The sequence below is a fragment of the Strongylocentrotus purpuratus genome, unplaced genomic scaffold, assembly GCF_000002235.5.
Source record: "Strongylocentrotus purpuratus isolate Spur 01 unplaced genomic scaffold, Spur_5.0 spur5_scaffold_10, whole genome shotgun sequence".
NCBI lineage: Eukaryota > Metazoa > Echinodermata > Echinoidea > Camarodonta > Strongylocentrotidae > Strongylocentrotus > Strongylocentrotus purpuratus.
In genome coordinates this window covers 5,895,061-5,919,654 of record NW_022145595.1, presented here as the reverse complement: position 1 = coordinate 5,919,654, position 24,594 = coordinate 5,895,061, and the positions used below count along the sequence as shown (strand labels likewise).

Below are 24,594 nucleotides of genomic sequence, written 5' to 3'. Positions count from 1 at the left end.
GGTCAACCCGGTTTCGATTGCATAGAAATATCCAGGCAGTGAGGGTTCTCCGATATAAATAATTTTCTGATGTTTTCATTGTCATGTAAAAGTTTCGATAACTGCTATATTAGCAAGATACTTTTCAGATTTTTTTAAACTTTGAAAGAGGGCCTAATGCCCGAAGAGGTCGACACTTCGTCTGCTATTGTTAAAAAGAACCCATTCTCTCTATCTCTCTCTCTCTCTCTCTCTCTCTCTCTCTCTCTCTCTCCTCTCTCTTTTTTTCTTCTTTCTTCACCCTCTCTCTCTTTCTCTCCCTCTCCATCATTATCTCTCTCTATCTTCCCTCTCTTTCTCCCTCTCTTTCTCCCTCTCTTTCTTTCTCTCTTTCTCCCTCTCTCTCTCCATCACCATCTCTCTCCCTCTTTCTTCCCTCTCTTCATCACTCTCCCATTCTCTTCCTCAGCCTGTCCATCATGATGCGGGTATTCTTTACATTCTCGGGTCAAAGGTCTTTATAGACATCTGCAAGATTGATAGTGGTATTGAGGAGAGGGATGACCATTTGAAATAAAGATGGTGAACGAAGAAGAAGATGGATTACCGTTAGGAAGGAACAAAAGAAGGATAGCTTTACAATAATAACAACGAACATACTAACGTCTGTCGTTGTTCAAGTCAGAGGCATGATGGCTCGGAGGTCATGGTGGTAGAGCAGTATAGCCTGGGAGGTTCCGGGTTCAAAAGCAAGTCGAACAAGACTCGTAAGCCTTGCGACACTAGCGTATTTGAAGGAGGGGCAAGGGGGCTCACTTTGCCCCTCCTCTCAGATTTTCGACCAAGAAAAACAGCAGGTGAGGAAATCATTTGTGAGTTCATATTGGGAACTTTGCTCTTTGAAACGCACGAAACATAGACAAAAGACTCACGATTTTTTTTTTTTTTTTTTTTTTTTTTTTTGGGGGGGGCATCTCCAATGCTGAACGATGATAATCCATTACCGTAAATTCTGGTGTTTTGCCCCTTCTGAGATCAATGTCTGAATACACCACTGACATAGAGCCTTAGAAGAGTTCCAAGTTCTTAGCAGGGCACAGTGGAAGCGTCACCGGACTGTGGATCAAAAAGTTCATGGTTCGATACGCAGCCGCGGCACTATAATGTCCTATAATCATGTTAACATGGTTCACCTTCACCTTTATATTTATCTCAATCTCCATCGTCATCTTCACCATCTTCGTCGTCATCATCATCATCATCATCGTCGTCTTTGTCTTCATCTTCATCATCAGCATCATCATCTTCATCTTCATTATCTTCATCTTCGTCTTCATTTTTTCTTCATCTTCATCTTTATCTTCATCACTATCATTATCATCATCGTCATCTTCGTCTTCATCTCATCTTCATTATCTTCATCTTCACCTTCATCTTCACCTTCATCTTCGTCATCATCTTCATCATCATCGTCACCATCGTCATCATCACCGTCATCATCCTCATCATCTTCATCATCGTCATCATCTTCATCATCATCGTCATCATCTTCATCATCCTCCTCTTCAATTATCATTTTCATCATCATCATCATCCTCTTAATCATCATCATCATTATCACCATCACCATCATCATCATAATAAAATGAAAGAAACACATTAACTCATTCCTTAAAATGTCGTGTCCAATGTAATAGCGGCATAACGTGTTTATAATTATGTCTATGCATGCATTGTGTATAGAAAACAGTTTGAACATAGACAAATATACATAATTATCCAAACAATGCTACTTCCCTTCAATTCGCTTTTCTAAGAAAACGAATATCAAGAGTAAGGATCGAAGTCTCTTAAACAACTTGATTAACTTGGGTCTGGTGGTCCATTCTCCGCCGCTCAAAACGAGGCGACATCATCTACATTTCTGCAAAGTGCATGGCATCACGCGGGCAAATTTGACATTGAACCAATACTGATACACCCCATTAAGCAGCTTCCACAAAATTACGCAGAAATCATTCTTTTCTCTCATTAAAGAGGGGACAGAAGGCCCTATATTTGGAAGAACTTTACGTGATGACGAAGTCGTCTAGCAATCTGCGCCCACATCGCATGCCTTTCGAAGAATACGCCTTGAGTTGCGCAGGAACAGGTCGAACAATTACTCGTAAAATTGGTCCGTAATTGCCGCTCCCCCGTACGTACACGTGTTGTACACTGTACAGCACGTACCGGAGAAATTTCTGGGTGATTACCGCTACTATCAAGTCCAAAATGGAAGCATATCGTGTATCTATCACATTTACCAATCTCTGTAGGACATTACGATCCGGTTGTTTAATTCCTGTCCCCCAAAAGTGACTTGCTCTACAATAGCCATTAGATTGGAAAGTTAATGAATTCGTGTCTTTCGTTCATTTTGCTTTAAAAAAATATGTGTCCAGGCTTGATACCAATCCTTTAGGTTATGATATCATATGTAAGTACGTAATTTTATTCTGAAATTGAGTGACCTACTTTAGATTGCCAATATAATTTTCGAATATAGATAGGACTTAAAAACATGCAAAGTAAGCCAGTTCAAATAAAGATATTTGTTCTGCCTCAAGACCATGGGCGTTCTAAAGCAAAGAACATAATATTAACTGCATTATGTATGAAATAGTTTATCGTCAGTCTAAACGTAAAAACGCAGACTAGAATTATAAACATCTCCTTAAAGAAAGATATCGTGATTAAGTTAAGGAATGCCCATGTTTGTATTTTCATATCAATGAAACGGTTATTTGGTGAGAGCTATAGAAGACGCTTTAACTTCTCAGGAGAAGCCTTTATTTCGACAGTAATTTACAGAAGACGAGTGCGGGTGTGAGCATTGAGGAGAAGTATCGAAGCCGAGTGGTTTAAGCACTTGACTTATAATTCAAAGGTCGTGGTTCGATCCCCGACACGGCACTAAAGTCCTTTGGCAAGGCATCAACCTACCCTTGCCAGTTGCCACTCAAAACCCAAGAGAGAAATGGGGACCCGGTATAATGACGAAAGCATTTGTGTTCCGCAACAAATGGGATGACTAAAACACTGCCAAATGGAAAATTCAAATTTGGAGAATAATAGAATTGCGATGGCACGCGAGCAAAGCTCGCACTAACGAATCTTGTATTGGGCGAAAATACGTAAAACTTTTTTTTTATATAGAGAACAAGGAGAATAGAATAGAATTGCGATGGGGCACGAGCGTGTATCGATTGCGTCGGTACCTAATCAATTTTTTTTTTTTTTTTTATGGTCAGTTTTTATTCTTTTCTCTCTTGAAACAAATTATAATCATAGTACAAATTACAATCATCATATGTAACACTCACTGCAAATGTGATGACATTATAAATCAGTATAAATTTTTGTCTTACAAACGACTTCAAAGAAAACTTACATAGTTAGTTCCTATACATCATATTCGACACAAAAATTCATATTTTCAAAGAAAACATATGCAGTTATATAATCCAAAATTTTTGTTTTAACAATGTAGCAACTTATACCTCTTTTATACTGTTGTCCTGAGAAAAAAGTTTTCTCTTTTTGTTAACCCTACCCTACCCGACCTCTCCCTTATCCCCCTCCCCCCCCCCCCTCTTAACCGGTGGACGACTGACTCTGGGTTCCAATTGTTTGTCTAATACTCAGGTTTTCCCATTTCGAAAAATGAATAGTGAGAGTTCCCCTCATTGCAGCCAATTTCCTTTCTTCTACTTTATCCCCTATTATACTATTCTTTATTTCATTAAAAGAGGGTGGTTTTTTAAGTTCTCTATTTCTATAAATCAGATATTTAACAAGAATTAAAACATGATTCATTAATTGATATTTTCCTTTATTACTCTCCTCTTTCCCATACAGAATTTCCTCCAAACTACAGTTGTGTATTTCAAAGTCTAAAAATCTCGTGCACATTCCCCACACTGATTGTGCAAATTCACAAGTATAGAATAAATGTTTATATGTTTCTTCATCTTTTTCGCAAAATGAGCATAACTTAGTCGAGACAAGACCAAAACGGAAGAGGTGATGGTTTGTATATAATATATTATGTATAAGTTTGAACTGAAACTCTCTTAATCGACTGTTAAGTGTACACTGTCTTAGTCTTAAAAATATGTTTTCTATTTCCTTACAGGAAAAACCATAGTTCCTTCCAATTCTCTCAAAAACCAAAGGTTTAAAATCATCTTTCTTTATTAATTGTACATAAATTTGTTTTGATTTTAGATCAGCTATATTAGTTGTTTTCTTCCCCAAAGTGAAATCAGTTCCAGAATTATTTTTTTCTTCTCCCTTTCTAAAATTATTTTTCCAACAAACTGGTAAACAGGCATAAAAGTGCTTGATCTTTTCAATTTCATTTACTTCAACACCTAAATCGATAAAATGCCTGTCACATTTTAGTTTACCATCGTTTTCCAGAATATGTTTTAATTTGTAAATTCCTTTGTCATACAACCTCTTATCGTATATACAACTTCCTTTATATCGAATAAGTTTATTATTAAAAATTACCACATCACCAATGTCTATACTCCTTATATGTCTTGTATTCACCCAATCTTCTAATAAATCCATATAAAATTGTGGAGCTTTCACTTTTAATAAACTTGGTATATAGTCACATGAAAATATCAAATCTCCACCCACGTGTTCAGTGACAAAGTTAAAATATTGTTTCCATTTCATGTCTTCATCTTTGTTTAGAAGTTTTTGAATCCACATAATTCGCTGCGATTTAACTTGTGCAGAAAAATTTAACATCTTTAACCCCCCTTGCTTATAGTCTAAGAACATGGTGTTTCTATTGATTTTATCTGTTTTCCCTTTCCATATGAAATCAAAAGTTAATTCATCCAGTGAATCATAAACCCATTTTGGAACAGGAGTAAGTGACGCCCGATAAAGAACTTTAGAATAAATGTGCACCTTCAATAGTTGAATCTTACCCATAAGTGTTAAATCTCTTTGCTTCCAAAAATTTAAAAGTGTTTTTATTTTACTTAAGATTTCTTTATAATTTAGATCTTCTTTCTTGTGTTCATCGAGGGAAAAGAAAATCCCTAAAACCTTAAGAAAGTCAACTATTTCGCCAAAAGCAAAATCACAATCTAAACGTTGACATAAACCTAACCTTAATATTTTAGTCTTGTCGTTGTTTATTTTCAGTCCAGAAATTTTTTCGAAATCTGCAAATAATACTTTTAACCTATTAATTGATTTTTTATTGCGAACAAAAATTGTCATATCATCCGCATAAGTTACTAGTTTAGTTTCCTTATCTCCAAAATTAATTCCGTCCACCAAATTATCTATTCGTAATTTGTGTGCCATTACTTCAATACACAAGATAAAGAGGTACGGAGAAAGAGGGTCTCCCTGTCTTACTCCCCTTTCTACTTTGAAATAACCAGTGGACCCTCCTTCAGTTAATACACAACTTAGAGTGTTCGTGTATAAAACTTTAACCCACTTTTGAAAGGATGGACCGAAACCAAATGACGACAGAACTTTTTGAAGAAATTGATGTGAAATTGAGTCAAAAGCTTTTTCGAAGTCTATAGCTAACAAAAAACCAGATAAATTGTAACGGGATGTATGAAAAATAATATCATCTATAATGCGAATGGCCTCACCAATATTCCTCCCTTTCATGTAGCCTACCTGATCTCCCATAATGATCTCATTTAATACTTTCTTGATTCGCTTAGCCAAAATTTTTGTTAAAATTTTATAATCGACATTAAGAAGGGAAATGGGTCTATAATTTTTCAGTGAAAAGGGATCTTTCCCATCTTTAGCGATTAACGTAATTACAGCTTGTTTTTGAGACGATGCTAATTCTCCTAATCTATATGCTTCATTCAAGGCATCTTTAACTAAATCTCCAATATCCGGCCAAAAGGTACGATAGAATTCTGAAGAAAAACCGTCATTTCCAGGTGATTTGTTCTGTTTTAATTCTTGTAGGATTTCTAGGCATTCTTTATTACTTATAGATCCTTCACAGTTTTCTCGAGATTTTTCAGTCAATTTCGGTAAACCTTGAAAGAAACTATTATAACAATTATCCGAGCACTCGTACTCTACTTTACTGTACAACATGCTGTAAAACTTCCGGATTTCTTCAGTTATCCTTTTTTCATCGCAGCAAATAGCACCATCTGAGGTTTTAATTTTTTTAATAGTACTCTTTCTTTTGTTATTTTGCATTAATTGATTGAAATAACGCGAATCCCTTTCTCCGCTTTCGTACCACGAGGCTCGTGATCGAATCCTAATTCCTTCATTTACATAGCTATAAACTTCCTTTAATTTCTTTTTTGTATTTTCCAATTTTTCTAAAGTATCTGCATTAGTGCTTTCCGTCAATTGTTGTTCTAAACATTGTATTTCTTTTTCTAAATCTGTTCTTATTGTTCTTCTTTGATCAGCCAATTTTTTTGAAAATTTTTGTGTAAAGCTCCGAATTTTCATTTTTAAAAAATCCCATAACAACCTTTTGTCTTTTATTTTAGTTTGCAGTTCGTTTTTTAATTGACAAATTTTCTTTTTTAACTCTCTAACATAATCTTCATTTTCACATAAACTATTATTGAATTTCCAATATCCAATCAATCAATACGTATTATCAATCGATTGGGCTAATCTGAAAATCAGTAAACTTTGAACAATGAGACTTATGCGGCATTCTTTGCCAACAAAGACCTTTTGTATCAAAACTATGTTTACCTTCAATTTCGGCTATGAGAGGGAAGAGAGGAAAGGGTTAGAGGAGGGGGGGGGGGGGAGAGAAATAAGAACGATAAAAAGTGAGTGGAGAGGGAGGGAAATAGTGGGAAAGAGAGACAGAGAGTGAGAGAGACAGACATTCAGACAGAGAGACAGAGACAAAGAGAGGGAGAGAGACAGAGAGACGGAGAGAGACAGAGAGACGGAGAGAGAGAGAGACAGACAGATAGAGACCGAGAGAGAGACAGGGAGAAACAAGGAGAGAGAGAGAGAGAGAGGGAGAGAGAGGGAGAGAAAGAAACAGGGAGAGAAAGAGAGAGGGGAGAAAGGGGACATAGACAGGTAAAGAGAGCGAGAGAGAGAGAGAGAGAGAGAGAGAGAGAGAGAGAGAGACGGGGGGATGGAATAGAAAAGGAAACGGGGAGAAAAGGGGTCATCTACATAAATGTCTGCCTATAAAGAAAATACCGAAAACATGTGATATAATGGCGTCGAACTATAAAGAGCATTATACAGACTGAACAATAAAGAGTTATGAAAAAGAAATAGCATTCTGGACTAGTATAGGTGATGAGAGACATAATTCCATGACAATAAATATTGAACTTCCTGTAGCATCTATAATTATTTGCTCTTTACATCTAGAGGTTGCATATGTATGTTTCTGTTTACATCTACAGTATAAAACTTGAATGCGTAGCTTACTGGACTTATATGTTTGCAGCAGAAAAAAACCTCTTCATTTTAGATCTAGGGCGTATTATCATCATGGCGCCACGGAATCACTTAGTGAAATATAATAGGAACTGTTTTTCCCCTATTACATGTTTCTTTATTTAATAATCAAATTCGACAAGTTCGATCGTATATGTCCACAAATAATTCAAACTGATCATATTCATATAGAATGGCTTTACAATGATCTTGATTGTCACGGCCCAAGACTAAAGGGCAGAGATATGCAAAATGACAAAATGGATATTTCAACACAATGATATACAAAATACACGATGAAACTGGACGTTTATGTGGCGGTTACTGTATTTTTTTACCTGATTGCTAAGAAAGCATATTAATGCTTGTTAGGTTTGTCATCATTTTCATGTTGTCGCGCTGCCAACTCTCTCAAACACGTTTTTATAAAATTAAGCTATTTTTTCTTCTTTGAGATTAGTATGATATAATTATTCATTTTATTCAGTTAAGGGCATTGTTAATGCAACCACAATATCCAAACGGTTTGTAAAAGAACAAGGTATAAGGATGTGTGTGTAACTTTAGAGACAGCAACCAACGCAAATCTAAAGACAGATAAATATTCAACAACACAGGGTTTTACTTTTCCGACTTGTATAGATGTATAGACTACACTCGTTCACACCCTGCCATACCCCCTCAACGACCACATACCCTCTCAATAGTGTTCCTCTTCCAATATGTATTAACGGTGACCAGAAATGTAAATATAATGTTGCGGTCAGGCAATATTTGTCTACTTTGTTCGACACTTCATTTTGCATTACTCACAGATCAAGGGATTCGTGACAAAGCTCAATGTTTTCTTCTTCAAAACTCACGTTGACAATAGTCGGTACGGAAACGATTACATGTCCATTTTCCTGAAGACGGACAGTCAACCTGTCCGAAACGTCGAGTCTACTCTCCTGCTCCTGCTCTGCAACTCTACTCGCCTACTCAACTCTCCAACTCAATCCAGTCTTCTACTCAAACCTCTCATCCTGCCTACAACTTTCTGGTTTACAGTCCTTTTGAGGACTATACTCACTTCCGAAAGATACTCTTCCTTCCAACCTCCACTTTCTCGCCTTTCCATCTCACTTCTATTTTCTATCTACTTTCCTTAGTCCTTTTAGGACTTTACACATGGTGTACCGTAAACCTCTTCCGCAATAATTGTTCATACCACCATGCAAACCTTCAAACATCATCTGATGTCCATTTTTATCCACTAAAAACAATCTATTTATTTTATTATCTTTTGCCATTTCATTCAATGCCAGTCAAGAGTAAAATTGTGTCATTTAAAGTGTGGGACGGAAACTCAGTCAATGCTGCCATGGAATGCAAGGTACCTATGAAACAGTAAACAGGAGGTATCAAGATATAATGGTTCATTCACTTGACTCTTAATCCAAGGGTTGAGGGTTCAAATCCCAGTCGGGCACGACATTCACCCACATAGAATTTGTGCCACTGGGGTGATAATAATTACAAGGCCCTCAGGAAGAACAGCATCGATACTGATGAGCTTCCCTGGGTGAACAGATTTATCATCATTATGTTATTATATTCCTCCTGAATATAGATTCCGGTTTTTTTTTGTAATGGATGAAAACAATTATCATTTTGCTTTTTAGAATATAATAGACCCTGGGTCGCCGATTCATCTTTACGAAAATAAAGGACACTTATTTTATATGCGATTTATTTGTTTATTTATTTATTTATTCATTCATTCTTGCATTCATTTATTCTACACAAATAACTTTCTCACTCCTATCTCACTGCCTTAGCTATTGACAATGGTCTACATCATTTACATCGGCTTCGTTTTTGTTTTTTCTGCAGGTTTTTTTCCTCATTAAGCCTAGACCAGTGTAATATCAATAGCAGTTTCCTTTATTCATTCCCTCGTCGTGAGGGTTTGTTCTACATCTCATAGTTTGTTTGGTTTTTAAGTTTTTTTAATGTAGACCTGCTTATATACCTTCTGTCTATTTGCTTGGCCTGATGGTTATCTGTAAATTTGTATACTATCTTTCAATATGCCTATAGGCCTATCTGATATTGACACTGGACTATTATCCGTGTACAAAATTCTAGGCGTATACTGCAGTCGTATTAGTATCCCCAATGACAGATGCGTGAATGGAAATTTCATTAGATATAACTATACTTGCTTGGTAGCCCATCTGTGTTGGTTAATAAAGATGTCTGACAAGAAAAAATTAATATCGAGTAATGAGGAGATCTCGTGTTTCGGACATCGGTCACTCGTCCCTCGCCAGGCCGTGCCTAGCCCGAGGCCGATCTGATATGCCACCTTGATCTCCCGTTCATAATATATAGGCGGATATAATTCACCCTATTCAGTCGAAATGACAGGAGTTAAGAAGCAGCCTACGGGAGGCGAATTTCATTCAATTTCTTCCACTTTCCTTTTTGTGTTAACACTTGTACACTCTTGGCTGTTGTAATCCCCTAATTCTCCGCTGATTATGTCCTTATGTCCAGTTAAGCGTAAATATATAGCCCAAGAGTACGCTGTTAGAGAAGTAATAAAGGCTATTTTCTGAACTTCCAGTTTGGCATAATGCCTAATTCATATAGAACTAAACAAAAACGTGGAATGAGTGTCGTCTGCTGTGACCTGTAAGGGTACTAAATCATACCCTTTAAAGATAGAGATGAGTTCTTGGGGGTGTTTCACAAAGATCCTAAGTCGAACTTATCTCTAAGTTGGACTTGAAAATTATGGAGAGCCATTTGTAGCCTTAAAATAAAATATATTAAAAAGCAAAAATTCAAGTATTTAAGACTTTTCATAAATTCCACATCAAGAACATGAAATCTCACATGATAATGGAACAAATGAATGATATGAATCAACATTTGATGTCTTTTAAAATAACTTTTACAAAATATTTTCAAGGATGCTAACGGCTTTCCATTATTGTTAAGTCCAACTTAGAGATAAGTTCAACTTAGAATCTTTGTGAAACACCCCCCTGATCATGTAATTTCAATGTGAAAGAAACTGTGTGGAATCTACTGGAAAGGTTGATCATGTAGCAGAAAAGTATTGGTGTATACTGTGATGTTTGGGAATCTTCGAAATGGTAAGAAATTGGCATAGTCTTGCTAAAAATCACACAGAAATGCGTATATGGGGCTACACAAACATGTGGCATGAAACTGTGGTCCACAACCTTTAGCTGTTACTTGACATATTTTGATTATGAGGCCATGTGAAGAGCCATCCTTATCAGGAGATGAATTTTTGATGATACTCTTCCAAATTAACAGGGGAAGAAAAAAAAGATAATTATTTGTTACTTTTCCCAGAACTTAATCTTCTGAGTTAATGCCCTTGTAGTCATATAAGAGGAGAAGCAGATTTGAACCAGATATAACATTGGTACTTTTAGAGTGAGAGAGAGGGGGAGAGAGAGGAAGAGAGAGAGAGAGAGAAAGGGGGAGAGAGAAAAAAGAGAAAGAGAGAAAGAGAGAAAGAGAGAGAGAGAGAGAGAGAGAGAAAAGAGAGAGGAGAGAAAGAGAGAGAGAGAGAGAGAGAGAGAAGTGGTGCGGGGCAAAAAGAAAATCGGTGAAAAATATAACACTGTAAATAGTGAATAATAGTGAATAATAAAAACGGTGCTTACCACCGAAGTCTCTAAGCGCAAAAAAAAAAAAATTACTCTCGCCCGATGAGGGACTTGAACCCGCGACCCTCTGATTAAAAGTCAGATGCTCTACCGACTGAGCTAACCGGGCTTCGGCGGTAGAGGGACAAATTGTATTATCATATACGTTGTAGCGTGCGCCCGTAATCCAGCTAACAATGGAATTTACAAACTGAGTCACGTCTTTCGGATGATAACGTGTAAAGGTCGGTCCCCAGACGTAAATACGTATCTGATTGATACACGTCTGTAAAAAAGAACTAAAAACAATACACACACATACATTCCGTCTAGATATTTAAAACAAAATATTATTTTCAAAAAGACAGTGAAAATGAAAGAAGACAATGATTAACTGCAATGTTGCAATGATTTTTTTTATTTTTTTTAAATACCTCTTTCCATGAATTTATTGACTGTGTGGATAAAATTTAGTTTTGATATGTGACATTTATACCTCCTCATAAGTTTATTGATCAATCTCAAAAGTCATGGAGACCATGGAGACTTATCAATAAAGTTCTAAGAAGATATACAATTTTATACCAAGAATGATCCATATACTGCCATGAGAAGAGATAAGGAAATGTAATCCACATGTATGGGCAAAGCGACAGTAAAGAGAAATGAGTGACAGAAGGAGAGAGAACGAAAAGACAAAGAACGTGGAAAAGAGTAGAGAGTAGAGAAAGGGGATAACTGATAGAACTTGGAAGGGGAGCATGAAGTGAGTGCGTGAGTGAGTGAAAGTGAGAGAGGGGTGATTGTGTGAGGGGAAGTGATGTGAGGGCGGAAGGAAGAGAGGAAGGGAGAGGGTGGCGATAGAAAGAGGAGAGTGTGATTTAGAGAGGGAGGTGGTGGAGATCAATAGAGTCACCTGCCCAGGCAATGACGGCGACGACGCGATATCGATCGTCGTCGCGTGCATGTATCGATTTCGTGTCCGCCACACCCAGCAGTAGCCGCAACGATAACTTCGAACAAAAGCCGTGACCTAAAAAGAGTTCTATCGTAGGCCGGGCTTGTCCGTTCTTACGCGTGCGGACATTACAAGGTTTAAATTGATTATAGATTGTTTTGAAATCATTCAAAACAGACCAAAACAGAACACTAGGAGACAATTTCCGGGCTTTCTGAGGTTAACTGATCAATATGGTGGGTTATGGTTACTGTAGGCATTTAGGAGAATCAATGTTATGAATTAATGATGAACAGGTATTGTTCTGGTCGCGTGGCACGTTTTAGTGTACAATCTTCGTCAGATGAGTATTGTTTTCAGCATTTTACAAAATGTTTGATTGATTTTTAAATCCTCTCATTATTATACTCAGATCTAATGACAAAACCCACAGCTGAAAATGACAATCTTTGTTCTCTTTTCGTTATCGTCTTGTGGAATGTCGCATTTAAGAAATAATTAACTTCAAAATAGGTTTTTAAAAGGCTTTGTTACCATTTTATCTCTACATCCGTGCTCTATGTTCAGGTATTTCGATTATTCTTTGTCGTTTCAGAGATGAGCTGAAACGACAACGATTCCAGGACATGGCGAGGCTAGTCTGCCACTACAGACCCAAATTAATAAATTAAAATTAAAATTCCTAACGCCTTGAGCAGAGCCTACATATGTTAGTCCTTGTCAAGAGTTATAGTCTCATAGTGCAGACACGCACACGGACTGACGGGGGTTTGTGCCTGCAAACTATTCAGGGAATAGGGCACCCAACTATTTGACTAGATAGCCCTCATCATTTCAGAGAGAGAGAGAGAGAGAGAAAGAGAGGAGAGAGGAAAAAAAAAGAGAGAGGGGAGTGATAGAGAGAGAGGGGAGTGATAGAGAGATATATATATATATAGAGAGAGAGAGAGAGAGAGAGAGAAAGGGAGAGTGATAGAGAGAGAGAGAGAGGGGGGAAAAGAAAGAGAGAAAGAGAGAGAGAGAGAGAGAGAGAGAGAGAGAGAGAGGGCATGAACAAGAGGGTGGGGGTCAATGTAAAACTAGAATTAACCCACTTCTTCCACATCCACTCCCTAATTTTTGTTTGTTTGTTTAATAATTGTTTGTTCGTTTGAACTACCAATACTTGAGGAAGATAAGACATCCCTCTTTGTGACACCATGCCGATGTGCCCATGAAAGTAACCATGGTTCCCTTCCTAATTCTAATATCTTCATTTGAGGGGCAGGAAAATAGAAACGAACACTTCATGTAGACCGAGTTCATTTTTAATGGCAATGCCGAACTTACATGTAGTACGCTGCCTAGTACTAAACAAATTATTCATCGCAAGGTGGAGCCCTTCATCTCTCATTCTGCTATGCTGCTATGAAGCCTCTACTCGTGACTTGTACGTGCATACTATGTTGTAGGGCTCATACACTTTCAGATTTCATTTCGTTTAGACGGAGGCTTCCAATGTGACAGATGGTCGCTAAAGCGGTAACAATGATTTTGACGACGGTTTCATTTTATTTCTTATAATCCTGATTTCTTTGTTTACTCACGTTATCAATTATCACACTGTATGATAAAGAGCTGCCATTTTCAACTGTTCTTAATTTCGTCTACCGCTAGCCTTTAATAACCATGGATGCCTTTTGTTTCATTTTTAACAGATCTAGAGACAATCCTATTTCGTCATATCGAACTTAGAAAAACGATAAGAAATGTTGAACACTGCCAAAGGCAAAGTAATAAAGAGGCTAGCCTCTAGTCTAAATTCATTTTTTTTTTGTCTTATTGTGTTTTCTAGTTTCAATATTTGATACTTTACTTTTACCTTGGCGCGGTCTGCTTTTGTAAAAATTCTTTGTCATCCTTGTTTAGTTTTCTGACAATATTTCATTTCTCTCGGAATATTTCCAGTTGTTTTAGTTTGACATCACCGTGATCGATTCCATGGACCAGCAATGAAAACAAAATCAATTAAGGGCCTATTAAAAATTATGATTATTTTTTAAATTGTTTCGTTCCGCACATTTCCCCTCTGAATTAATTCTCTGATTTTGCATTAAGGTACATCGCCATCGTCATCATTAAACTCACCATCATCGTCCCAATCTTTGTATCTCACCCCTCCCCCCCCCCCCCCTATATGGAAACGTTTACTTGGACTTGTTTCATAAAAGAATAAGTGCAGGGGTTATGGGCCACTAGCTTAATCGGGTAGGAAGTTTCATTATGTGAATGGGTAAATTCCTATAAAAATATACAGCCAATGAAAACAAGTTTAATACCAGAAGAAAGCTAACGATTAGTACGGTATATTCATCAGCCGCTCACCCCAAAGCCGCCTGACCACAATTTATGGAACGAGTGGGGACTTGCGAGAGCGGCCGAAGAGCACTAGAAACTCGCTATTTTGCTCTTCTTCAACGCAAAAAAGACGACATTACTATGCTTTTTCCGACAAAAGTAGAGAGAAGGAGCATAATATTTGTATATATATTATGCTTTTTGAAAGTTTACCCAAGTGACTCCCGGGCTCCCCAATGCTGGAAAGAAACGCACTTTTTAGAAAACTTTACTTTTTCATGCAAAAATGTTTATTTTGTTCCATGCACGCAAGTCAGATTGGGCTGATGATACAATATGTTCATATCCCCCCCCCCTCCGCCAGGCTACAGGGATTTCAGATGGGGTGGGGGCGTTCGACAACTGAAAAGGTTCACGACTCACGAAGAGCCTATCATTTATCATTAATTTAACTTACTTGTTTCAACAAAAGATATTTTTCTGGCTTCACCCGTGTCCCGGGACCCGTGTCACTCCGAATCTTTCGTTGCTCTTTTCTATACACATTTATTTTCAAACCCGTCGGCCCGGCATGCCCCTCGCCTGCTTCCACAATGTAAGGCCCCCCCCCCCCCCCAAAAAAAAGACAAAAAAAAAAAAGGCGTTGTATTGCCCTTTGCGACCGACCCCAAAATCCTGAAATGTACGGTCGGCTTTTAAAAAAAGAATTTTTTCACCATTTTTTAGGGGAAAATGTATAAGGAAAAGCATTCAAAACTGAGAAATATCAGCCCAAAGAGGGAGTATAAACAAAAAAGATTTCTGACCGACCGACCCATTTTTGGCACCTAAACGGCAATACAACTTTTTGTTTTCTTATAGGCCTTACTTAAAGCACCAACCTGTTTCCTACTTATAATACATGTTTCCCCTTCAATGGAATGAGGTAGTATTGGGTCTAGAGTTAGTTATTAATAAAAGACATACATAGCTAGGGTTTGTCTACATAATTCTTGAGCAAGATTGAGAGCAGACTAGTGCAACGCAGTTTTACTGATAAAAATAAGCAGCATCTGTCTTTCCCGTTTTATAATCAATACATTTTCTATGATTGTATTCTCGAATCTGCGAGCCAACGACTTCAACCGCCTTTTCATCCATTAAATGGATCACTACTGCACACTACTTTTGTAAACGTATAATGCTCCTTACAAAAAACCCAGGGTAATGATTGGACCTGAATGAGAAATCAAAAATGTCGTCGTTCTTGTCCTTCATATCTGTCTCAAATTGTTTCCTTTCGATCTTATTCTCCATTACACTTCTCCGAATCAAGTCTTCGTCCTAAGGTCTCCCCTTTCATAATAACTCCTTCTGTACTTATCTGGATGAAAAAAGAAACACCATTTAAGATGGTATGTAACGGACACTTTGCCTATCCGTTACACCGACACCAATGACCACAAATTTCCATAATCGCACAAGTTACGCGTGTAACATTAAACTTGCCTTTTGATTTTGTGGAGTCATATTTTGTTGGCGGGTAATGATGCCGATGATGTCATTGTTGACGTAACCTATGAGATTTGGAGCCTTGGGGCCCTCAATTTCAATTAAGACAGCGACGGCCAAAATTGAAAGACCGCTTTCAAGTTCAAGTTCATGGAGAGCGCGTGTGCTTATTTTAGCCGGTTTTGATTTAGATGAGTAGAAGTATCAGCATCGCATGGATTGATATGACAAGGGCAGAGCGGGGAGGGGGAGGGGTGCTGGTGTATTCTGAATAGACGTCCTCATTTTTTAACATTTTTTTCTTCATTTCTTTTCTTTCCACTTCCATATTCTTTTTGTTTTCTTCTCTTTTATACCTTTTATTGTCTGACGTTCAGAGGCCTATATCATTTTCGTTAAAATTAAGTAGGACTAGAAATAAAAACGAAAAGTCAGGAGAGCTGAGGCATTTGTTTCCAGTTTATCATGACTGTGTCGTAGTCGCTGCCCAGCAAGAAGTTGGTGGCTGGTTCAAATCCCACCCGTTCCAAATTTTCTTCCGACTTGTTTTCAATTACAAGATCGATCATGCGATCTTTATCTATCGGGTGCAAGCCGAAAATTAAGAGAAAATTTGAATCGTTTCTGTTACAATCCTAAAACAAATTAAATCTTCATGTTTTACTTTAATCCTCTCTTTTATCTAGTTTTCTCTCCCGTCGTGTTCTCTTACCATTTCATTTTATAATACAGTGAATTCCTCCTTTTCCACAGTTTTTTTCCCTTAAAGACAAGCACTAGCATTTTCCTATGTAATTCGATTAATGATTGGAAAAGAAATGCATTAAAACAATTTACGACGAAGCCCGGTTAGCTCAGTCGGTAGAGCATCTGACTTTTAATCAGAGGGTCGCGGGTTCAAGTCCCTCATCGGGCGAGAGTATATTTTTTGCGCTTAGAGACTTCGGTGGTAAGCACTTTATAAGCACCGATGTTTACTTTGGGGGTTTCATATTGTTTATATTGATTGTTCTGTTGGAAATTAAAAATAAATCTGAAACTGAAACGTTTAAAATACAGATGGTGTCACCCACCCCCCCCCCCCCCCAACGCGGGCCTCCTTTGCTTCTTCTTCTGACTGTTAGCCCCCCCCCCCCCCCATACCCACAAATGTCATTTTGCTTTTCAAAGTTATCTTTGCACAATTTCAAACATTGTAAAAGCCCTTCTACTTTAGAGAATAATGCCACGACGTTGCGAATGCTGAATGTTATACACTAGTATTATATATTAGGCATTTAAACCATACCAAAGTTGTGGCCGCTCGGATTGAAATAAGAGCTCTGTACATTAATTTTTTTTTTTTTTTAATAGTAAAAAAGGGTCCTGGTAGAACAATGAAAGTGTTCGTTTTAGATTTTCTTCCTTCTGGCTTCCACCATTCCGTAAAGTTATAGGCTACACTTTTCCGTCTTCATTCTTGTATCAATAATTAGCGAGAGGTTGGTCATTAGGGTTATAATTTCGATGACACTGTCTTGTGCTTTTAGTTGGGAGCATAGTTCCGCGAATTTTTTGGTGTCACAATACCAGTTCCGTCGCCGGCGTGTATGAACTGTCAAAGTAAAGTAAAGGAGCACACGCTAGCAATTTCTTGTCTCTCAAATGAGTGCGGCTAATCCCAGAGATTAAGAAAGCTCAAGAAATTAACTGAGAACACAGCTAACAGCCGCCCCCGAAGATCCGGGCACCGCAATTAAGATTACCACATAGACCGTGTGCCCCTCTATTTCTGAATCCTATTCCACCAAGCTGGCTACGCCATCGGCTGAAACGGGACCCACTCCGCATCCCTCGACTTCTTTTCTTCGCCAACATATTGATACCAAAGTAAAGAAGATGATAGTACAGAGCAGTGAGCTTTAATCCTTGAACGGGTGGAGGTGAAAAGGGTGTTTCCTTTTTAATCGCACCGCAGAGGCCAAAAGAAGAAGGGAGGTCCTCTATTTTGATAACCATTCTTTTCGTGATTCGCGCGGAGCGAGAGTCATTATCAGGCTTAGTAAAGTGAACCTACCCGGCACATTCGCCCGCAGCGCCTTAGACGCGTTTCGGTTGTCTGCTTGAAAGGCGCGCGCTGGCTCGCGAACGGGGTCAACGAAAGTCGTTCAGATTTCGTTTCGAGTTTGCGCCCTCTGGTGTTGGCATCTGAAAGCAAAAGGGATGAGAGCTGACTTTGAGGGGTGAAATAGATTTCCCAATTATCTCGTTACGCAATACGTATTGTTTATGTCAGAATGACGTTATAATTTCATGAAAATGAGGAAAGGAGTTCGGAATATGATAACAGTTCGGGGTAATATGGGACATTAAAAAAATGTAGAATAAGACATCGGTTGTTTATCTAATTATAAAGTATGGAATAAGCGTATATACACAGCTTTACATTTTCAGCCCCTACCCTAGCTCCCACCGGGCTCCCACCCCTAGATAATGAGCAATAACTCTGGCCATTAGCTGTCACCTCATATTTAGGCAAAAAATGCGGTCTATTTATCATTTTCATATCTTGACGTTTTCACTCCATAGTATAATGGTGGCCCTGAAGGGACATCGCGAATAGACTAAATCGTGAAAAATATGCGATAAAATTCACGATATCGTCAATTTTATCGCATATTTTTCACGAAGAAATTCACGAAATTGACGATATCGTGAACTTTATCGTGAACTTTTCACGATGAAATTGACGATATCGTGAATTTTATCGTGAAAAGTTCACGATATAAAGTTCACGATATCGTCAATTTTATCGTGTACTCTATCGTGTACTCTATCGTGTACTCTCCTGACGGGCGCTTCGTAAACAAAACCAGCCCTAGCTGGGGGAGACAGAGAGAAGGAAAAAAGGGAAAGGGAAAGAGAAGATAAAAGGAAAGAAAGAATAAGAAGAAGAAAAGAGGGAAACGGGGGGGGGCGAAGGGCTCTTGCCTCCTCCTCACTCCCCCCCCCCCGCCAAAAAAATAAATAAGGAGAGAGAGAAGGGAAAGGGAAAGGGAAAGAAAATATAAAAGGAAAGAAAGAAGAGGAAGAAGGAAAGAGGGAAACGGGGGAAGGGCGAAAGGCTCTTACCTCCCCCCCCCCCCGCCAAAAAAATAAATAAGAGAGAGAGAGAGAGAAGGGAAAGGGAAAGAAAGAAGAGGAATAAGAGGGAAACAGGGGAAGGGCGAAGGGCTCTTGCCTCCTTCCCCCTCCCCCCCCCCCGCCAAAAATAAATAAGAGAGAGAAGGGAAAGGGAAAGAAAATATAAAAGGAAAGAAAGAAGAGGAATAAGAAGGAAAGAGGGAAACGGGGGAAGGGCGAAGGGCTCTTGCCTCCTCCCTCCCCACCCCCGCCAAAAAAATAAATAAGAGATAGAGAGAGAAGGGAAAGGGAAAGGGAAAGAGAAGATAAAAGGAAAGAAAGAAGAGGAAGAAGAAGAAGAAAAGAGGGAAACGGGGGCGAAGGGTTCTTGCATCCCCCCGCCCAAAAAATAAATAAGAGAGAGAGAGAGAGAAGGGAAAGGGAAAGAGAATAAAAAAGGAAAGGAAGAAGAATAAGAAGAAAAGAGGGGCTCTTGCCTCCTCCCCCCTCCCGCGCCAACAAATAAATAGGAGAGAGATAGAGAGAAGGGAAAGGGAAAGGGAAAGAAAATATAAAAGGAAAGAAAGAAGAAGAAGACGGAAAGAGGGAAACGGGGGAAGGGCGAAAGGCTCTTACCTCCCCCTCCCCCTCCCGCCATAAAGGGAAAGAGAAGGGAGAGGGAAAGAAAATATAAAAGGAAAGAAAGAAGAGGAAAAAGAATAAGAAAAGAGGGAAACAGGGGCGAAGGGCTCTTGCCTCCTTTCTTTTCTTTCTTTTCCTTTCTTTCCTATTCTCCCTCTTTACGTTTTTCTCTTTCTTTCTTCTCTTTCCCTTTCCTTCTCTCTCTCTCTCTTATTTATTTTTTGGCGGGGGCGGGGGGACGAGGCAAAAGCCCTTTGCCCCCGTTTCCCTCTTTTCTTCTTCTTCCTCTTCTTTCTTTCCTTTTATCTTCTCTTTCCCTTTCCCTTTCCCTTCTCTCTCTCTCTCTGATTTATTTTTTGGCGGGGAGGGGGGGGGGGGGAGTGAGGAGGAGGCAAAACCCATTCGCCCCCCCCCCCCCGTTTCCCTCTTTTCTTCTTATTATTCTTTCTTTCCTTTTATCTTCTCTTTCCCTTTCCCTTTTTTCCTTCTCTCTGTCTCCCCCAGCTAGGGCTGGTTTTGTTTACGAAGCGCCCGTCAGGAGAGTACACGATAGAGTACACGATAGAGTACACGATAAAATTGACGATATCGTGAACTTTATATCGTGAACTTTTCACAATAAAATTCACGATATCGTCAATTTCATCGTGAAAAGTTCACGATAAAGTTCACGATATCGTCAATTTCATCGTGAAAAGTTCACGATAAAGTTCACGATATCGTCAATTTCGTGAATTTCTTCGTGAAAAATATGCGATAAAATTGACGATATCGTGAATTTTATCGCATATTTTTCACGATTTAGTCTATTCGCGAGGTCCCTTCAGGGCCACCATAAGAAAACGAGCAACAAAAAATAAAAGGAAAGAACAAGAACAACAACTAAGAAACTTTAAAAAAAAACACTTAGTTGATACTATCAAAATCAATGATAGTCAGAAAAGAGACGTTATAGCCCTGAGAGCTATGTCTTTATCATTTTCTACATCTACTTCTATGGTGATACTCATCAACGCCTGTTCAGCATCTAGATGAGGGTAAAGCATAGAGTTGTTATATACAGCTCTATGCGGTACAGTTCCTGAAAAGGGAACTAAATTGTGAAGTTATCTAGCTATCGTAATGTCTTCAGATAAGCTGCGTCATTCAAAAACTTGTGTACCCCTCCCCCACCCCTCCAGGCACGTAGCCACGGGGGGGGGGGGGGGGCACGTGCCCCCTAAAGTCAAGCCTTCATCTTTTGATTTGTTTATTTATCTTTTCATTTTAATGCGAGGGACATCTCTTTGAAGCCAACCTAGTTGGCGTTCCATACATTTGAAGCGTTTAGGTTAGCTTTCCATAAAACATTATGTTTTGATATTTCTGGAGCTGGAGACAATTTCGAAGTTGAAGATGGAAGTATTTTTTGCATTAATTACTGTCTTGGTCTGTTCTGCTTCTGCAGCAGATCCTCAGTTTATGATTGGCTTAGGGAAAGCTGATATAACTGGTCCTGCAGCTGGTGTAAATATGGTAAGATGCATTATATTTTGAACGAAGAACATTCAACTTGTCCCCGTCGGTTCGGTGGCAGGTTGTTGCCCCCGAACTCCTGGGGTGAGTAGACCTGGCTGCGCTGGTCCTTTCTCTTTTTCACGAACTGTCGACTGCTGCTGCTGCTGCATGCTGTACAGTAGCTGCGCTGCAAACTAAACATCGGTCGTGCTTCAGACTTCAGCACGGCGATGTGGATATATTCACTGCCAAGATATCTAATATTTCATGAAAGAATTGAATTAATTTGGTAAACAAATTTGCGCTTGTTCAGAAACCTATCCAAAATTTGAGCCGTAACTCCGGCATGGAGATATCCTAGATCTACTAAAACATACCCCAAATGAAGTAAATATTCATTAAGTGTCCAAATAAAGATCAGGAGTTCAAATTTGTTATGTTTATTACCTGTTTCGTGTCAATTTTCTTGTTATTTTTGGAGCATTTTTTTGATAAACGTTGATATTAGTATACAATTTTTCACAGGTTTCACAGCAAACTGCTGCACAATACTACCGATGGTGGGTTGCGGGCTGGCGCGCGCCCGTGTGAAGTTATCTACCGTAATATCTCAGATCCTCATTACGGTAGATAACTTCACACAGTCGCGCGCCCGCCCGCAACGTGCAAGCCACCATCGGTATGCACTCGTATTGTGCAGCGGTTTGCCTTGAAACCTGTGAAAAAGTGTATACTAATGTCAATGGTTAGAAGATTTTAGACACCAAGAAGGTGAAAGGATACATCAAATTAATCGGCAAAAGGAAGTCTACACATTAACAAGTTTTCAGCCATGATAGGCCATGGGAGAAAAGCGTTTATCAGCCCTCACTTCACTTTTTCCATCACTGTTTGACCATGAACTGTATTTTAAATGATATTTAATTTTGCTTCCTCAATTTTTTTATAGTAGGATTTAGTTCAAAAGAATTGATTTATTTGTAGTTTGATACATAATAAAATTGCAGAAGTTCATAAATTCTATTCATTTTTTTATTATTAAAAAAAAAATTAAAAGAAAGTGGACATTCAGAAAATGCATGTCATATTTACTTTCCATTTGCTTCATTGAGGGAATTTGTGTGAAATCAAGCACAACAGCAACCAAACATGACAGAAAAGCAAATATAATCTATGACTGTAAAACGTTCCTTTTTATGCAATTGACTGTGAAGATAAGAATAAACAAAATGCAGTCAAGTAGAATTAATGATTAATTTATAGTGACTGTCACAGGTACATTTAATGCACCAAATGGAAGTTATACATTTGGACAGATGACTCACTAGATTCTAATTTTAAAAGTTTTAATCTTATTTCTAATTATTTTGCCAATTTTAAGTACTGTATTTGATCCCTTATCAGAAATGTACATGTATGGACTTGAAGTTAACAACATTAATTTACATGTAGATAGAGTAGAATAGTGTTTACATGTAGGAAGATAGAAATTTATGCACAGATCCATATCCTGGTTTTAGTCTAACCATCCACATTGCAGAATTAATTTGATAAGTCACACTTGAAGGAGACAAAGATACAACTTGTTATCAATAACAAATGCTAAATTTCTATGGCAAATTTGCTCTCAGCCAATCAAATGCCTTGATTCCAGTAATTCCATTAACAGTTATTGTAACTTGTTAAATAATAATAAGTTTTATGACACAGGGTCCATGTATACTATGTAAAACCCTTGTGTCATGTGAATGATGGTGGAACTGATTACCCTTCGATCGTTTAACAATGTTAAATCTGAGATGCATGGCCCTACGTGTTATCAGTGTTTGTGATATGGTGTAATATTGAAGCCCTAATAAAAATCGCGCTTCAAAATGATCATGAAGTGCCTTAAAAAAAGGTTAAAATCTTTGAGTGACCGGTTTTACCATACTCATTTTCCTCATAGACTGTAGTGTTATAAGAACTGTTAGAAAACGAAAAATGAAATTTCAATTTCCAATCATAAATATCTTGATAATCAGACAGGCGATCAGCTTGTAAAAGTCATGGGATTCCTGACTGACCTAAAGGTTTATAATTATGATTTTGTTTCAGAATCTGAGGCAATGTTTCTGAGTCACTTTAAAGCTTACAAGTATCAAACTGAACCAACTAAACTAAATAATCTAAGCATTGCCCCTAGTACACATGTAAATGAAGTCAAACTTTCAGAGCATGGACCTAGGGTCGGTCCATGCTCTGAAAGTTTGACTTCATTTACATGTGTACGGGATCCATACCATTACAATTACAATAAAGATAGTGAACTAGTGACGGCATCTTAATTTGATAACCATTGATACTCTGAACCCATCAAGTCTGTGTTATCAGATAACATCTTGAGCACTACAAGTACTAATTTAAAGATTAAGTTGAGTACTGCTGATGCCATTATATCTTGAAAGAAACTGTCTTGAAGCATTAAGAAAAGATTGATTTTGTACATAAGGATTGATGTATACTGCACAACTTTGGAATGATCAAAATGAAAGAACTTGACTCGATCTTGATAAGAATCACTCACACTGCATATAAAAATAGTATATGTGGGACTACACAACACATGTGGCATGGAAGTTTTTCCCAAACATTTTAGCTAATTCTCGTCATATTTCAAATACGAGGGCACTTCAAGAGCAATCCTTTTCTTTCAATATTTCTAATTTTCTACCATGTCAGAATGACATATCAGTACATGTACACAGAAGGAGAAAGCTAACATATTATTTGAATGTTTTTATCGTTACCAGAACTTGAGATCTTCTCTTTGAGGTAAACTATTAAAACGGTAGTTGAAGTGGCAAGCGACCTTTGTACCCAAACAGTAATTAAGTCACTCCGCCCTTCATTCTTGTATTTACATTGACTCAGATGATTCCAATAAAACAACATGAGTGCCAATAAGTAGCTTAAGATAATTAGAGGTGGAAAATATACATGTAGAATTTTTTTGGTTTGAAAAAAAAAAGTTTTTGTTGTTTTGGTGTTTCTTCTTCCTCCCAATTTCTCATGATTCATATGAGACTTATACCCTTTTCTAGCTGCACTGATTTTCATCGGATGCATCCGGACGCATCCGATGAAACAGCCAGTTAGAAAGCAACAGAGGAGAAAAAGGCGATTAAATAGCCGATGAAAAGAAGAGAATTAGGCGATTAAATTCTCATTCTATTGGTGTGACATCGATGAAATGGCCAGTTAGAAAGCGTTCGGGAGAAAAGGGCGATTAAAACAGCGATTAAAAAGGTCAAAGGTTGTAGTATACGCGCGCTTTATCGTAACCAGCTGTGTTTGTCGACTTATGGTTGAACATGCTGCATGCTGGCTAGATGGAGCACGGGCTTAATAATTACGCAATAATTCTTCACTTTCGGCAAGGGCTCGCCA

The 24,594-nt window shown here is 38.2% G+C and overlaps 1 protein-coding gene and 2 non-coding genes across 3 annotated transcripts in view; 2 read left to right on the top strand and 1 right to left on the bottom strand.

Moving 5' to 3' along the window:
* Positions 1–11,195: 11,195 nt before the first annotated feature.
* On the bottom strand, positions 11,196–11,268 carry TRNAK-UUU. The gene has a single exon. It is a non-coding gene; the product is annotated as a tRNA-Lys (tRNA).
* A 5,499-nt stretch (positions 11,269–16,767) lies between these two features.
* Positions 16,768–16,840, top strand: TRNAK-UUU. Its single transcript has one exon. It is a non-coding gene; the product is annotated as a tRNA-Lys (tRNA).
* A 4,166-nt stretch (positions 16,841–21,006) lies between these two features.
* The window catches only part of LOC580598 (putative neutral ceramidase C), a 30,077-nt gene continuing 26,489 nt past the window's right edge, over positions 21,007–24,594 (top strand). Inside the window, exon 1 of the mRNA XM_030980063.1 lies at positions 21,007–21,183. Within this exon, the coding sequence (XP_030835923.1) occupies positions 21,064–21,183 (120 nt within the window). The 5' untranslated portion in view covers positions 21,007–21,063. The remainder of the gene's footprint in view (positions 21,184–24,594) is intronic.